The 15,132-nt window shown below is 47.2% G+C and overlaps 1 protein-coding gene across 2 annotated transcripts in view; it reads left to right on the forward strand.

The window, feature by feature from the left end:
* The window catches only part of SLC24A3 (solute carrier family 24 (sodium/potassium/calcium exchanger), member 3), a 453,583-nt gene that overhangs the window by 435,672 nt on the left and 2,779 nt on the right, over positions 1 to 15,132 (forward strand). Inside the window, exons 15-16 of one of the 2 annotated variants that reach the window (XM_011979522.1) lie at positions 10,877 to 10,942; positions 14,340 to 14,626. In XM_011979522.1, coding sequence (XP_011834912.1) covers positions 10,877 to 10,942; positions 14,340 to 14,489 — 216 coding nt within the window. In that variant the 3' untranslated portion in view covers positions 14,490 to 14,626. Of the gene's footprint in view, positions 1 to 10,876; positions 10,943 to 14,339; positions 14,627 to 15,132 lie in introns of those variants that run through there. The other variant, XM_011979523.1, reaches the window with a different exon arrangement.

The following is a 15,132-nucleotide window of genomic DNA, read 5'->3' on the forward strand; positions in this document are numbered from 1 at the left end:
AACTTGTTGCACTGAAGGACCCAAGGGCTGCTTCTGTGGCTGGGGGGAGTATGGGAGGGGTGAGGAGTTGGAGAGTTGAAACAAAGTGGCAGAAATGAAACTAGAGACAGAGAGAAGCTGCATGGTAAAGGCCATGGTAATGGAAAGAATGAAGGGTACATGAGAAGGAGAGGTATAGTCATGTGTGCCTTTTAGAAAGGAGATTCTGACAATTCCATAGAGAAAGCATTAGAGCCTGATGAGACTGATGGCAACAAGATCAGTTATAAGGCATTTGCAGGAAAGATAAAATAGGGTGATTGGATTAGGATAGTTGTATCTGTTAACTATGGTTACTCCATAATGCTAAGTAACAAAAGGCAGGCATCCATTAGCCTATATTTCTCAGTCATACCTTTGTGGCTGACAAGTGTGTGGCTGGTCTGGGCTTGGCTGCAGGCTTCATATGAGTCTGCTCCATGTGCCTCTCATTCTCTTTGGACCACTGGCTTCTCAAGACAGTCTTCTCATGATGTGTCTCAAAGAAGACACATCCTGTTTTGCTCTTCTCAAAGCAAGAGCACAAGAAGACGCACCCAGCTTCGGAAACACATTTTGGATTCAAGCTCATATCAGGTCAGCTAACACCATTGGCCAAAGAGTATCACACAGCCAAGCCCCAAATCAGGAAGCAGAAAAAATGCATCCACCCACCATGAGGTCATGGAAAGTGTGTGGATATAAAACCTATTATGGGGAGAGGAAGTGAGACCAGCAGTTTGCTCTGCCTCCACAGTAGCTGTAAAACTGGAGATCAGTGGAAAGCTAAGCAAGAGACTACAGAAAAAAATAACAGGACCTGGTAATTGGTTTAACTTTAGCCCCTAAACAGCTGTTCATGCGGAGGTGAGTCGGGAGAGGCAAGGATTTTGTAAACTATTGCAAAATTTCCGGGTGCTATTATAACTACGATTGAGGATTTTAGCAAGGCAAGGGCATGATTCACTTTACATTTTAAGATTCCATTCAATGCTGTTTGTAAATGCACAGGAGGCAAGAGTGGATGAGGGGAGACAGGTCAAGGAGCTGATGACAAAAATAGATTCTTTTTAAGGGAGAATTAATAAGGTTTTCTGACAGATGTATGGAGAGGGTAAGAAGAAGAATCATAAGTAACATATGATTCTTTGCTTGGGCAACTAAGGGTATTGTGGTGCCATTCATGGAGATGGGGAGACAAGCTGGGAGATGAGGAACACATTTAAGGTGAAATACCAAATGTTCCATTTAGGACAAATAAAGTTTGATATGTTTGCGGGTCATCGGAATGGAGATGTCAAGCAGGTAGTGGAAATGATGAGTCTGAAGTTCAGAGGCAAGGTCTTGGTTGCAGATATGAACTTGGGAGTCAAGAGCATTAATTGCAAGTAACAAAGTAAGAAGGTAAGTGTAGATAGAGGAGAGGGCCTAGAACATGTTGTGATGTTGGATGGGGGAAGAAACAAACATTCACTGAAGGAGACTGAGGAAGGGCCAGCCAGAGATGTGGAGAATCAGAAGAAAGGGGACCACAGAGCCAGAAGAAAGTTATAAGGAGGTTGGAGCAACCAAGTATATCAGACCTTGTCCAAGGTCCTTCTTCTAAGACCAGCACTTTCAACCAACCATCACCTCCTCCAAGAAGCCTACCCTCTGCCAAATTTAGTACCTGTATGACAGCATGGGGGTATATTCTGTGATGTGTGTGCCTCCCCCTTAACTCCCTGAGGGCAGGAACTGTATCTTACTCAACTCGTGCTCCTTAACACCTAGCAGAGGGCTTTCTGTGGAATGAATCAATGAACCCATTAGTTCTTGATATCTCCCATGTCTTTCATTCTCACCTTGTATGGCAACCATTCCCAATTCAGGCTCCCAGCATCAGGACACTGCTCCCTCTGCTAGAACCAGTCTTCCCTTTTCTGCAAATTCCTTCCCTCGCCCCCAGGGACAGTAGGGTGCTGGAGCCACCTCATACAGCCTCCAGAGAAGCGATCATGTGCAACTCTTCGTAGCTTCCTCCGGTGATGCCACGTTGGTAGTCTGAAATCAGCCGTGATGGCAGTATTTACACCACAGAAACAGGACCGTGTCAGAAAGCCACTGCTAGGGTTGTCTACAAACTATCCCCACAGGAACTAGATAGGTAACTTGGGGATTGTGTGGTGATGTCTTAATGAATGAGGCCTCTCAAGGTTATTCAAGCATAGCTCCTGGGAGCAAAAGTATCACCACCCAATTCCCTTAATATTGACCATTGAGTTTCAGGCTCTATGTTAGGAAAATTAGGTGATGCCCGGGGGAAGGAAGGGTTCTTCCAGATCCTACTGTGGAAGGGCTTACCTAGAAAGCCGAATCAGTCTCTTTGTTCATCACAGTTTAGGTCCCTCAGAAACTATTCATTTCTAAGATGAGGATCCAGGGTAAAGAGTTTATTGAGGGGGAGCAGTATGACAGTGGAGAGAGAGAAGGAGGGAAGGCAGCTCACAGCAACTGTTCTAGCAAGACTATTACCACAGTGGGCAACCAGGGTTGACTCCCACAGTGGGAGTCTGGGAAACAGGGGACAGCTTCTGTCTCAGAATGACTCCATCCGAGAGGCAAGGGAGCTTGCACCCACTCCTCAGAGTCATTGGCTGAGAACAGCTTCTAGGATTGCTCGTTTCTTGGCACTTCTGTGGTTCAGGAGAAAGTCCTAGGCACGGAGGCAGGAATGGCTGTTGGGAGGCAGCTGGCACCCACCAAAATGGCACCTCAGGGAGATGGGGGGACATGGGTGAGTACTGATGGCAACTGCTACGGGGCATCTGTGATTCTTAAAGTTCATTCAGGACTCTTACAAACATGGTAGGCAGACATGGTAAAACCCTGTCCTACTAAAAATACAAAAATTAACCAAGTGTGGTGGCACACACCTATAGTCCCAGCTACTTGGGAGGCTACTTGGGGGGCTGCGACAGGAGAATCACTTGAACCCAGGAGGTGGAGGTTGCAGTGAGCTGAGATCATGCCACTGCACTCCAGCCTGGGTAACACAGCAAGACTTCATCTCAAAAAAAAAAAAAAAAAAAATTGCTAGGCAGGAAAGGTCCAGATGCACTTCTGAGGGCTCTTAGAGGGTAAAGGGAGGCTATACCCTGGATTTCTGCTGTGCCTGGCAGAGTATAACAAAATTGAGAATTTAGGGTGCAAAGCCCAACTCTAAGTGCAGACCTGACCCCTCACCAACTTCATAAACTTGACAAAGTGGTTTAACCTCTCTGAGCCTCAGTTGTCTCATCTTTCAAATGTGGAGAACAAAACTCACTCTGCATACTTCATGAGTGGCCACTGGAACTAAAGGCACTGTGGTACTAAATGACTAAAGGACTTAGGGATGCAACTGTCATGAAATTGCTTCTTTTCTGTGGGCTTGGTCACTGTCTTACCTCATTTAATTGTTCAAACAAAGAGATTCCCACCCAGTGATATTATACAATGTAAAGCCACAGCTGGGAACGTCCATTTGGAAACTACACCCAAACAAGTGTAAAACTACCCAAATAAGAAAATGTGAAATGACATGCCACATATGTTCCAAGTTAGAAATAAATTAGGAAAAATGCCGGGGCTTCTTATTTTTCCTAAAAGAATTTGTTGGTTGGGTCGAGCTGACCACAAGCCATAGAGAGATTTTAAACTGTAGTACTGGGGAAATCAGAATCTTTTAGGGTGGGGGTATGGGCTCTCCAAAGGTAATGGGGTTCAAAGAACTATTTTATGAACAGCAAGTATGCATGAAACTTGGTATGAATGAGTATCTGTGTCTGCATCCGTACTGAAAAATATACATGCACTGTGGGCTAAATTCCTGTTGACTTTGGAAATAGATACCCTCCTGTTTCCTCCACAACAACTGCCAAGAGGGAATTAGAGAATGAAAATGCATGCTTCTTAAGGCAAGCAATGAAAACAGCATTAAATGTCAGGACTGAACAATCCAAGATGTGCCTCACATGCTCTCAGATCAGTATTGCCTTGAAGATTTTCTGCACTGGCACTTAATGTTCCTTGTGTCTGTGAGGCAGGGAGGAGGGAGATGATCTAGTTCAACACTGTGCAGGCCTTTCCAAAGGTCATTCACGGATGAGAAGGGTTTGGTGATATCATTTGGCTTAGCATGCCTCAAGAAAGTGTTTTGCTGCCTTCAGGAAAAGTTACTGGGATGATGAAAATGTTTTATATTTTTGTTGAAGTGTGGGTTACATGAGTATATGCATTTGTCAAAACTCATCCAGTAGTAAGAACACTGAAGATTTGTGCATTTTACTCTATGCAAATTATGCCTCAATTAAAAAACAATTTGGTGCCCTCTTGCTTTGTTACTTGCAGAGATCAGCTTAAAGCCAACCCTCACCATGGCCTGTCTCCCAATCAACTCTCCACTCTTGCCCTTTGCTGTGCAGCCTCACTGCCTCCCAGTATGCACATGCACACACACGTGCAGACACACGCAGGCAAAGGCACACACACATACGCACACATGCAAACACATGCTGGCAAACGCACACACACACGCAAACACATGCAAACACACAGGCAAACGCACACACACACACATGCAGACACACACAGGCAAACGCACACACACACGCAGACACACGCAGGCAAATGCACACACATACAGACACACGCAGGCAAACACACACACATGCAGACACGCAGGCAAACGCACACACATGCACACATGCAAACACATGCAGACAAATGCGCGTATACACATATGCAAGCACATGCAAACGTGCACACATGCATGCAAACATGCCACACATATGCATACATGCAAGCAAACACACACATCCACGCATGCAAACACACACAGGCAAACGTACACACATCCATGCAAACATGCAAACATGTGCAGGGAAATGCACACATGTGCATGCTCACATGCAAACACATGCACATATACACACACGCATGCTAAGAATCACCAGCAAATGCTTTTTTTTTTTTTTTTTTTGACAAGAGTTTCACTCTGTCGCCAGGCTGGAGTGCAGTGGTGTGATCTCGGCTCACTGCAACCTCCGCCTCCCCAAGGTTCAAGCAATTCTCCTGCCTCAGCCTCCCGAGTAGCTGGAATTACAGGTATGCACCACCATGCCCAGCTAATTTTTGTATTTTGAGTAGAGACAGGTTTTCACCATGTTGGCCAGGAATGTCTCGATCTCTTGACCTCATGATCCGCCCGCCTTGGCTTCCCAAAGTGCTGGGGTTGCAGGTGTGAGCTACCGCGCCTGGCAGCAGATGCTCATTTTTTTGTTTGTTTTGGAAAGGGTTTTGCTCTGTCACCCAGGCTGGAGTGCAGTGGTGGGATCACAGCTCACTGTAGCCTCGACCTCCCCAGCTCAAGTGATCCTCCCACCTCAGTCTTTCGAGTGACTGGGACTACAGGCACATGCCAACAGAATTGGCTAATTTTTATTTTTATTTTTTTGTAGAGATGGGATCTCGCTATGTTGCCCAGGCTGGTCTTTAACTCCTAGATTCAGGCAATCCACCCACAACACCTTCCCAAAGTGCTAGAATTACAGGCATAAGTTACCATACCTGGCCCAGATGCTCATTTAAACATACAGTATGTGGAGCCAGGGACTGGAGGGGTGAGGGAATTAGGTGCTAGAGTGAGGAAAAACTCACAAGCCAGGCATCCGCCTTCTGATCATTTGGACCTGCTGGTCTGGTAAGAACGTGCCCCAACCCAAGCACAAGCAGGATGACATCAGCACCATATGGACAATGGTGAACTTGGAAGAGGCAAAAGGACTTAGGGCGGGATGAGCAGAGTAGAGGTGGGAAGGAGGTGAGACCCCCACCTAGCTAGACCGAAAGTCTCAAAGAGGGTTCAGGAGTGTGCTTAAGGTGCCAACTACAGAGAAGGGGTGCTAGGATGTGAGATAGTGACATGAGGTCCTTAACAGAGCTCCTGGCCCTCCTCGCATCTTCCTTAATGGCTAGCCTCTCAGGAAGGAGGAGCCCTACAGGCCTCTTTTCATTTTGTTTTTGAGTTATAAAAGTAATAGATATTAATAGCCCAAAATTGGAAGCAGCCCAGATGTCCATCAACAGGAGCATAATTAAACACACCATGGCATATTTACACTGCTGTAAAAATAAATGAGCTGTTGATGCAATGAAAACATTGAAAGAGTCTTTTAAAATGATGCGGACATAAAAGAGTCCACGCTGCAGGATTCCGTTGCTATGAAGCTCTAGGACAGGCTGAACTGCCCTGTGGTGGAGAAACAGGGCAGTGCCTGCCTCGGGCGAGGTTTGCAGGAGGGCACCCGAGAACTTTCTGGAATGACGGAAGTGTTCTGTGTCATGGTAGAGTTTGGGTTGCATGGGTGTATGCGTTTCTCAGAACCTGTTGAATGGTACAATTTTGTTGTGGGAATTTTACTATATAAAAATGGCATCTAAGAATAAAAGACCCATGAACTGTGAATGAACTCTACTTAATGAGATGCAGGCAGGAGTGCTCAGGGGTGAAATGGCCTGGTCTCCGCAGTTTACTTTGAAGTCCCCACAAGCACATGTGGACATGCCCTGCTTTAAAAAAAAAAAAAAAAAAAAGATGGTATAATTCTTGCAACTTTCCTGAATGCTTGAAAACTTTCATAGCAGCATGCTGGGTTTAAAAACACTACATAGACTCAAAATAAATTAAGTAAAGTGGGGAAGGGAGAGAGAGAACATTGGGCAGAGACCACATTGCTTCTGGAACATTATCCAGGGAATGGCATCTGGGGTCTCTCTGCTTCCAACCTCACTCTGACCAGTCCCCGCTGCCCCACAGAACACTGGCCTCCTTATAATGCATATTCAAAATGAGATCTCATGGACATGTATTATTCATTCATCAATTATGTTTTCAGCACGTGGTCTGTGCCCAGCCCTGTGCCAGGTGGAGGGTAAAGTCAGACGTGGTTCCTACCCTTGCAGTGTCTGCAATCTAGTAAGCTATTGTTCAGGGATAGGTTTAGAAAAGGAGCAGCCTCGGGTGCAAGGAAGTGGACCCAGCCCCCAGTTACTGAGAATGTGTTACACCCCAGGCCCTCTTCAACCGTTTTAACATGGATTAATTCAGTTCAACCTCATAAGCACCGACAAAGCAGGAACTGTATTATCCCCATTTTACACTTTGAAAAACTGGGGCTTAGGGAAGTTCAGTTACCCGTCCACGATGATATAGCAAGCGAGTGACCTAGCAGAGATTCAAAACCCAGGAAGTTAGCTCCGGAGTCCATGCCTTAAATCAGAGGGTTGCAAACATTTTCTATAAGGGGCCAGAGAGGAAATATTTTAAGCCCTGTGGATCATACTGTCTCCATCAAAACCACTCAGCTCAGCTGCTGTCATGTGGAAATAGCCATTGATGACACATAAATGAATGAACTGAGTTCCAATAAAATTGTGTTTACAAAGACAGGCTGGAGCCGGATGCAGTGGCTCATGCTTGTAATCCCAGCACTTTGGGAGGCCAATGCTGGAGGATTGCTTGAGGCCAGGAGTTTGAGACCAGCCTGAGCAACATAGCAAGATCCTATCTTTACAAACAACAACAACAACAACAACAACAACAAATGAACTGGGCGTAGTGGTGTGTGCCTATAGTCCCAGCTACTTGGGAGGCTGAGGCGGGAGGATCACTTGGGCGCAGTTCAAAGCTATAGTGAGCTGTGATTTCACCTCTGCACTCCAGCCTGGACAACACAATGAGACCCAGTCTCTAAAAAAAACAAAAAGAGGCCATGACTCCAGCCCCAAACCATCTATAGCTGCAGCAGCCGGGAGATGTTCGAGCTGGGCCAGAAGGCAGCTGAAGGAGCCCTCATTCCTGCCTGTCACATCCTTGTGGAAGTACAAGGGTCAGACAGCAAGGAGTAAATATAGGCTTTGAGAGCCCAGGTCTCTCACAATGAAAACACAAAAATACACTCCTGGGTGTGTGTAGCAGTTCATGACCAAAGGAAGGCTATAGAGAAAAAGGTGAGAAGTTAAAAACACATAGAAACTCCACAAAATAGTGAGTTGCCTTTGGCCTCTGGAGCCAAATTTAGAATTTCAGCCACGCTGTTCGAGATTTCATGTGAACACAGGAAGAGTAAAGTTGAAAAACTTTGGTTTAACAGGATTCCTTTTGAAAATGTTTGACCAAAGAGAATTTTCCTGCTAGGAGCTTCGCTCTCTTGGTTTCTTAAGGGCGTGAAATCACTTTACTAAGTTCTTGTTGCTGACAAGGATTTGACCCTGGAGCTCAGAGGGCAAGCCGTGCTGGAAATGCATTGTCCCTCACAGAAGGCATCTGTGTGTGCGGTGCTGAAAGTTAAGAGCTCAAAAGGATTCCTGAGTGTTTATCTACAGTTTCACCTCTACCCAAGGGTGACTGAGGATAGCTCCAAGAGCCTCTTCCTCTCTCCTAGGGGTTGCCATCTTGCTGTGAGGAGCCCACCTCTCCCCTTCAACAGTGACCAGAACACAGGGGATTATCATTGTCAGTGTGGACAGAATACTCGGAGGAAGAAAATCTCCTTCAATACAACACATTTGTGACGCAGTCCTGTGTGTTGGCCTTTTTACACCAACCCAGCTGATGAAAGTAGAACAGTCTACCCACAGTCAGGTTGAGTGTGTGCATGAAGTTAAGCCACCAGCTGGACTGCGATGGGGCCAATCTGCCATTTTTCCACACTGAATTAACCAGGTTAAGCCATTGCTCTGGTGTCATAGAGCCATGACTTGAGCCTTTCCTTATTCTCGGGAAGGCATTTGGTGGCGGGGAAGCATGTTCCAGCTGGGGGCCAGCAAATGGTTGACTCGCAGGGATTGCAGATCACTGGAGAAAGAGTCCAGCTCAATCCCTCCATGACAGGACATCCCTAAGTCACATCTTCACAGAAAGGGTTGGCTGTTTAGGGCGTATGGTGTCCATATTTTCTGTCCTGTCAGAAAATAAACCTGACACACCCACTTATGGAGACACCTTCCGGTATGCACACACCAGTACTGAACTGGTTGCTGTCATGGCACGAGGTACCTTAAACCGTGTCAGAAGGGCCCAGAACCACTCTTACTCGATAATCACCACTTAGTTGTTTAACGAAAACAATGCAGAAATCAGCCAGCCTCACTTTCCCTTCCCATGAACACAGAGAAGCTTTTCACTCCCTGCAGGATAGTGTACATTGATTGGGGCCTGTCGTCCTCAAACCTGAATGCACACAAGCATTTCCAAGAGAGCATGTGAAAGATGAATATCAAGATCCCTTCCCCAGAACCCTTGGAGACCAGAAGAAGTGGATCTGAGCTTTATACTTTCTCTAAATCAGTGGTTCTTAAACTTTCCTGTGCATCAGAATCACCTGGAGTTAAAACACAGATTCATGGGCCCTGCCCCAGCGTTTCTGATTCAGGAGTTCTGGGTGGGGCCTGAGATCCTGCATTTCTAGTAAGTTCCCGCATGCTGCTGCTGCTGCTGCTGCTGCTGGCCCCAAAAGCACCCCCTGAAAACCACTGCTCTAAGGAATCTCTTCTCTTTTGGGGCAGCCGGCCTCGTGACTTTGGTCAAAGGCAGATGCAGTGTCTTCTCTACATCATGAAAGAAACTATTGGACCTTTGTCGGCCAAGTCAGCACTCCAGTACTCTCTACCTGCTCTGCTTGATATTGTAGCCACAGTCGCATGTGGCTCTTTAAATGTAAATTTGGTTGAGGACGAGATTAAAACTGCTTTTTTTTTTTCAGTTGCATGAGCCACATTTCAAATGCCCAACAGCCACATGTACTTAACGGCTCCCATGTTGGAGAGCACAGATATAGAACCTTTCCATCACCACAGAAAGTTCTGCTGGTCAGTGCTATTCTATAGAAACTCCAAGGCTGGAAACTTTGAGAGCACTTTGGGATGCTTGTAATGGGCACTTTGAGAGGCCAAGGTGGGAGGATCCCTTGCTTCCAGGAGTTCAAGACCAGCCTGGGCAACACAGTGAGACCTAGCCTCCACCAAAAAATCAAAAATTAGCCAGGTGCGATGGTGTGTGCCTGTAGTCCTCAGGAGGCTGAGGTGGGAGGATCACTTGTGGCTGGGAGGTTGAGGCTGTAGTGAACCAAGATCACACCTCTGCGCCCCAGCTTGGGTAACAAAGTGAAACTGTGTCTCCAAAAAAAAGAAGGAACTCCAAATACGTTTCTCTCTTTCCCTTCATTGGCTGTTTTCCCCACTGTGTGAAAAACAAACCTCTCAGAATCCCTTTACTAACATCAGAAATGGAATTTTAACTTTTTCTTCTGTTTTGTTTGCCCACAACAGCAACCCTCCTCCACTTCTTCCCATCAAGTTAGGGTAAGGACAGAGACATTTTGGTGCAAAAGAGATGAAAAGTTTATTCATATTTTTCCATTGCCCATGTCGTGAAATTCATCCTAAAAGCAGTATGGGTTTGAGACAGCAAAAGTTCCCCAGAGGTAAAGGAACGTTTGGACAGGGATATGTTGTGGGCCACAAGAATCTCACAGTCCCGGATGGAGAGTTCAGGTGGCCGTGGGGCACTCCAGCCAGGACCCTGCTGTTGAGGGTAAGGCCAGGATGGGACTGAGAGTGGACAAGACAAAGACAAGCCTTGGGTTTCCAGAAGAGCACACGTCTCAAGTGTAAGCTGCGGAGCTGGCTGCTGAAGCTGTCTGTTGGTTTTTCATTCTAGAGGAGAGACGTGGAATCACTGCTACTCAGAGTTGTGTGGGCAGATGCCCTTTCCAAAGCCTAACTCTGCTTTGGAAGCCTAGCTTGTCAGAAGCCTAACTCTAACCCTCTCTTACAGATCCGGCTGAATAGCAGGGGGCTGATCTACTCTGTGGGCTTGCTCCTGGCCTCTGTTTTTGTCACGGTAAGTTGGCAGCTCTCTCTTGTGTTTGCCTGTTCTTTCCTCCCCTTGGGTTCTCTGGAGACCAGATGAGCTTGGCCTCCTGGTGACTGAAGACAAGCAACCACCGTGTCCCATCTCCTGGCTCTTTCTTCTAGAAGTGAGTCCTAGCAACCCACTAGAACACCTTCTCCCTTTCTGAAAGAAGCCGGCCTTCCTCTCAAAGGCATGACCCTATCTTAAGTAGAACACATACTGCTTTCCCAAATGCAAAGAGAAGATCCCACTTTGTCTGCAATTCTAGTCTTGGAAAGGTAGATTCCAATTCATTGATTGTTCCAGGTTTCCACATGAATCCATGAATTTGACTAATACTTGGAAACTAAAAATATATTTTATTGACAGTACATTTTGAGGCCATTCCACTGCTGTCTCAGCCATTACGCCCACTTGTGTACTTTAATATTCCCAATTCAACTGATGTGTTTGGAACAAGTTCACACCAACGCATAGACTCATCCACATGAAGCATCCATTAACATACAAATATGCTGTTGGCATTAATAAGCATTGAGACACAATATGTTTTTTTCTTAATTTTTCAAGGAAGTAGTCATTGAGTTACACCTGGCATGTTGTTAGCATAAATATGCCAGAGAATGGGAATTCAGAAGGACAGGCAGGAAGCAAGATAAGTAGTTTATAGGATCAGGGTGTGAATTGAATGTCAAGATTTCACCAAAGCAAATACTGCCTTATGCAAAAGTGAAAATCGACATCATTCGTGCTCTTATGGTTTAGGAGGTCCTGCAGTTCTTCTATGACGTGGAGTGGTGACAGTTGTAGTAGCCAACACCATATACTTAATGGTTTGTATACATATTTTCCCATTTGGAGCTCATCATGCCCCCCATGAGGTGTCACTAATGTCAGCCTATTATACAGATGAGCGACTGAGGCCTAGAGAAACTAATTGACTCATTTTTATTGACACCAAGTGAATGGAGGAACAAGCCAGCTGACACCAGGGTGCACACTCATAGCTACCGTGTGACTTTTTAGGCTATGCTATAGTTATACCATCTACAGGAGACCTGGCTAACCACTAACTGGGCTGTCAAAATGAGGTTGCCAAAATGCTGAAGAGAGGCAAGTTTGGGGGAGGAAAAGCAATTTTAAACATCTTAAGTTTGCAATGCCTGTTTGACATCCAGGGGAAGAGGTCAAGAAAGCCATTGGAAATGTAAGCCTAAGTTCACGAGAGATGTTCAGTCTGGAGACACCATAGTGTAGATGGTATTTAAAGCCCTACAGTTGGGAGAGATCACCAAGGGAGTGAGTGCACACAAAAGAGAGAAGAGGCCCAAGATCTCAGTGTTGAGGCAGTCTGACACTCGCAGGTCAGGTCGATAAGGAAGAAACACCAAAAGAAACAGAGAAGGAACAGTTTGGAGATGCAGGAATAAAACCAGGAGAGTGCGGGGTCCTGGAAGCCACCTACTGGAGGGTTTTCCAGGTGGAGGGAGCTATGGGCTGAGTCAGGGAGAGGAGCCCTGAGCACTGGTCATTGCAGTTAGCAATGCAAAACCGCTGGTGCTAATGAGAGGGTAGTGCTGTGCAGTTGAGTGGAATAAGTTAATAAAGAATGGAAGGAGTGAGATTGGAGACTGTGAGCAGACATTCACAACTCTTTCATGTTATCTGACTGTAAAGAAAGGAGAAAAATGGAAATTCAGAAAAAAGTGTTATTTTAAGATGAGTGAGGTAACAGAATCTTTGTATGCCATTTAGAATAACCCAGCGATGGAGCTGGGGCATGTGGCTGGCAAGAGAGGGAGTTGCTGGAACCAGGTCCTTAAGCAGGGTGGGAGATGGGATCTGGGGCATGCAGGGTGGAGTTGAGCTCACTGCCAGGAGAGAAGGCAGGGAGGTGGGGTTGGGAGCTCTGTGCCATGGGGATAAGTGAGGACGGGGAAGCGAGTGTTGGAGATTGGAAGAGAGGGGAGAGGTGTGAAGTAGCCATCTGGGGAAGGGAGAGACAAGGGACTAGGGAAGGATGAGATGCCTGCTGAAAAGCGTGAATGACCCACTTAATGTCAGTGGTCTCGATTTTTAAAATAAGACCCATCAGCATGGCTGGCCGACTTCCTCCAGCCCTGATGGTCAGCTGCACGGATGCGGCATGAACCAGATTGGAACCTGGCTTGAACTGGAGGCTATGGCTTAGCCAAGCAAGGACAACCGAGCAAGAGAGAGGCCAGGGAATCAGGGTGGATGCCCCGGAGTGACTCTAGTGAGTGTGGGTGGAATTGAAGCAGAAGAAGGAGAGAAGAAAAGGGGCAAAGTGGGTGAAGTGTAGAGAATTGGTGATGGTATCAATGAGGTGTGCACTACGGGCATTTGCAGAGTTGTGGGAGCTGGGGAATCGGGAGGAGTAAACTAGAAAGGAAGAGATTGGAGTCAGAAAGTGGGATGTGTGACGCTAAGATAACACAGATGCTTCTGTCAGTGCCAATAGCAACATCTAGGGCCCAGTGCCACCCAGCAGACCTTTCTGCAGTGAAATGGCCTGCACCTGGGCTGGACGGTACCACCGGCTACGGTTGGCTGTAGCACTTGAAATGTGGAGCTGTGTTTTACTTTTATTTCATTTATATTTGGGTAGCACATGGGCTGGTGGGTGTGAGTGGCTGAGGCCAGATGAAGGATGAGGACTTGATGGGGCAGGGTGCTGGAAAGACCCTCTCCCCTCCGGGGGCATTGAAATCACAGAGAAAGTCAGCAGGAGTACAGAGGAGATTGGCAAGAGCTGGGGCAGAAAGCTTCAAGGATGGGCAGTGGCCGGGGTTACATTGTTGGCTGCAACAGGAGGAACCAAGAGGAACTGTAGGAAGAACCAAGATTCCAAGCTCAGTGTTTTTAGGGAGGAGAGAAGGAAAATGGTCTGGAAGCAGCCGTGAGGAGCTGTGGGGAGGGAGCAACTTCCTCACCTCCAGAACAGCCATGGGAAGAGATGCAGCCGCCGCCGCCTGAGGACTGAGGGATCAGTGTGCCCAGGGGAGCAGGGGTCTGCTTAGAGCAAGATGGGGAAGGCCCAGAACAGATGAAGGGCCCACAGGGGTGTGGTGTTGGAGCTCCATGGAAGAGGATTGGCTGCTGGGATGTGCTTGTGAGTCCTGCCATTTGTTTTAGTTATTTTTCTACAACCAGCAGCTTCTGGCTTCCTTTCTTCCTGATATTGATGTTTTCACCTCCCACAGTCCAAGACGAGAGGTGGATTTTGCAGGCTCAAAGAGGATCAGAACCTTGCCCGAGGCCCACAGACAGCAGCCCTTCCCTGGGTCCCCTGGGTTCCCCTACCAGCCCCCCAGAGGCTGCTGCCTCCTCCTGGTGCCCTCTGAACCTGTTCTGTGCCCTGCAGGTGTTCGGCGTCCACCTGAACAAGTGGCAGCTGGACAAGAAGCTGGGCTGTGGGTGCCTCCTCCTGTATGGCGTGTTCCTGTGCTTCTCCATCATGACTGAGTTCAACGTGTTCACCTTCGTGAACCTGCCCATGTGCGGGGACCACTGAGCCGCTGGGTGCCCGCAGAGGCTCAGCTCCTTCTTTTCTGTGCAATACGAGACCTGGCCGCACCCCAAGTCACACAGGACCCTGGGGCCACGGCGTTCGTCTCTCCTGTGCTGTCCTCAGGCCTCCACTCCTGTTTTGGTGGCCCAGGCTCTCCCCTACCCCATCGTCACTTCCCCAATCCTAGGGTCATGCCCACCCACCCTTTCCTGCCTCCTCCGTGTGAAGACATCCAACATCCACGTGACTTTTCCAGCTCCATTTTGGAACAGCGACTGAGATTCTAGAAAAACTGGCTGCTAACTGGCCCGAGCCAGGCAACACTGATTCCAATCCCTCCTCCTTTTTTAAGTTATTTGATGGAAGACTCACCTAATTTGTGACCTGAGACTGTTGAAGAAATAGAGAAGAGAGGGCCCGTTAATTACAGAGTGTTTGGGATTTTGTTTGGTTTGGAGATGATGCCTAGGTTACTGGATTTGGGGGGATTGTTTTCTTTTGGGGGCCTTCCCTTTTTACTCCTTTTCTTCCAGAGATCAAGAACTTCTCTTGCATCTTCTTCCACTGGGCTCCGGATTAATCAATGACCCAAAGGTTGCACCTGCCGTGTTGTCTGGGCCTGCGTCCCAGACGTGTTGGAGTATGC

The sequence above is a fragment of the Mandrillus leucophaeus genome, unplaced genomic scaffold (genome assembly GCF_000951045.1).
Source record: "Mandrillus leucophaeus isolate KB7577 unplaced genomic scaffold, Mleu.le_1.0 Scaffold202, whole genome shotgun sequence".
NCBI classification, from domain to species: Eukaryota; Metazoa; Chordata; class Mammalia; order Primates; family Cercopithecidae; genus Mandrillus; species Mandrillus leucophaeus.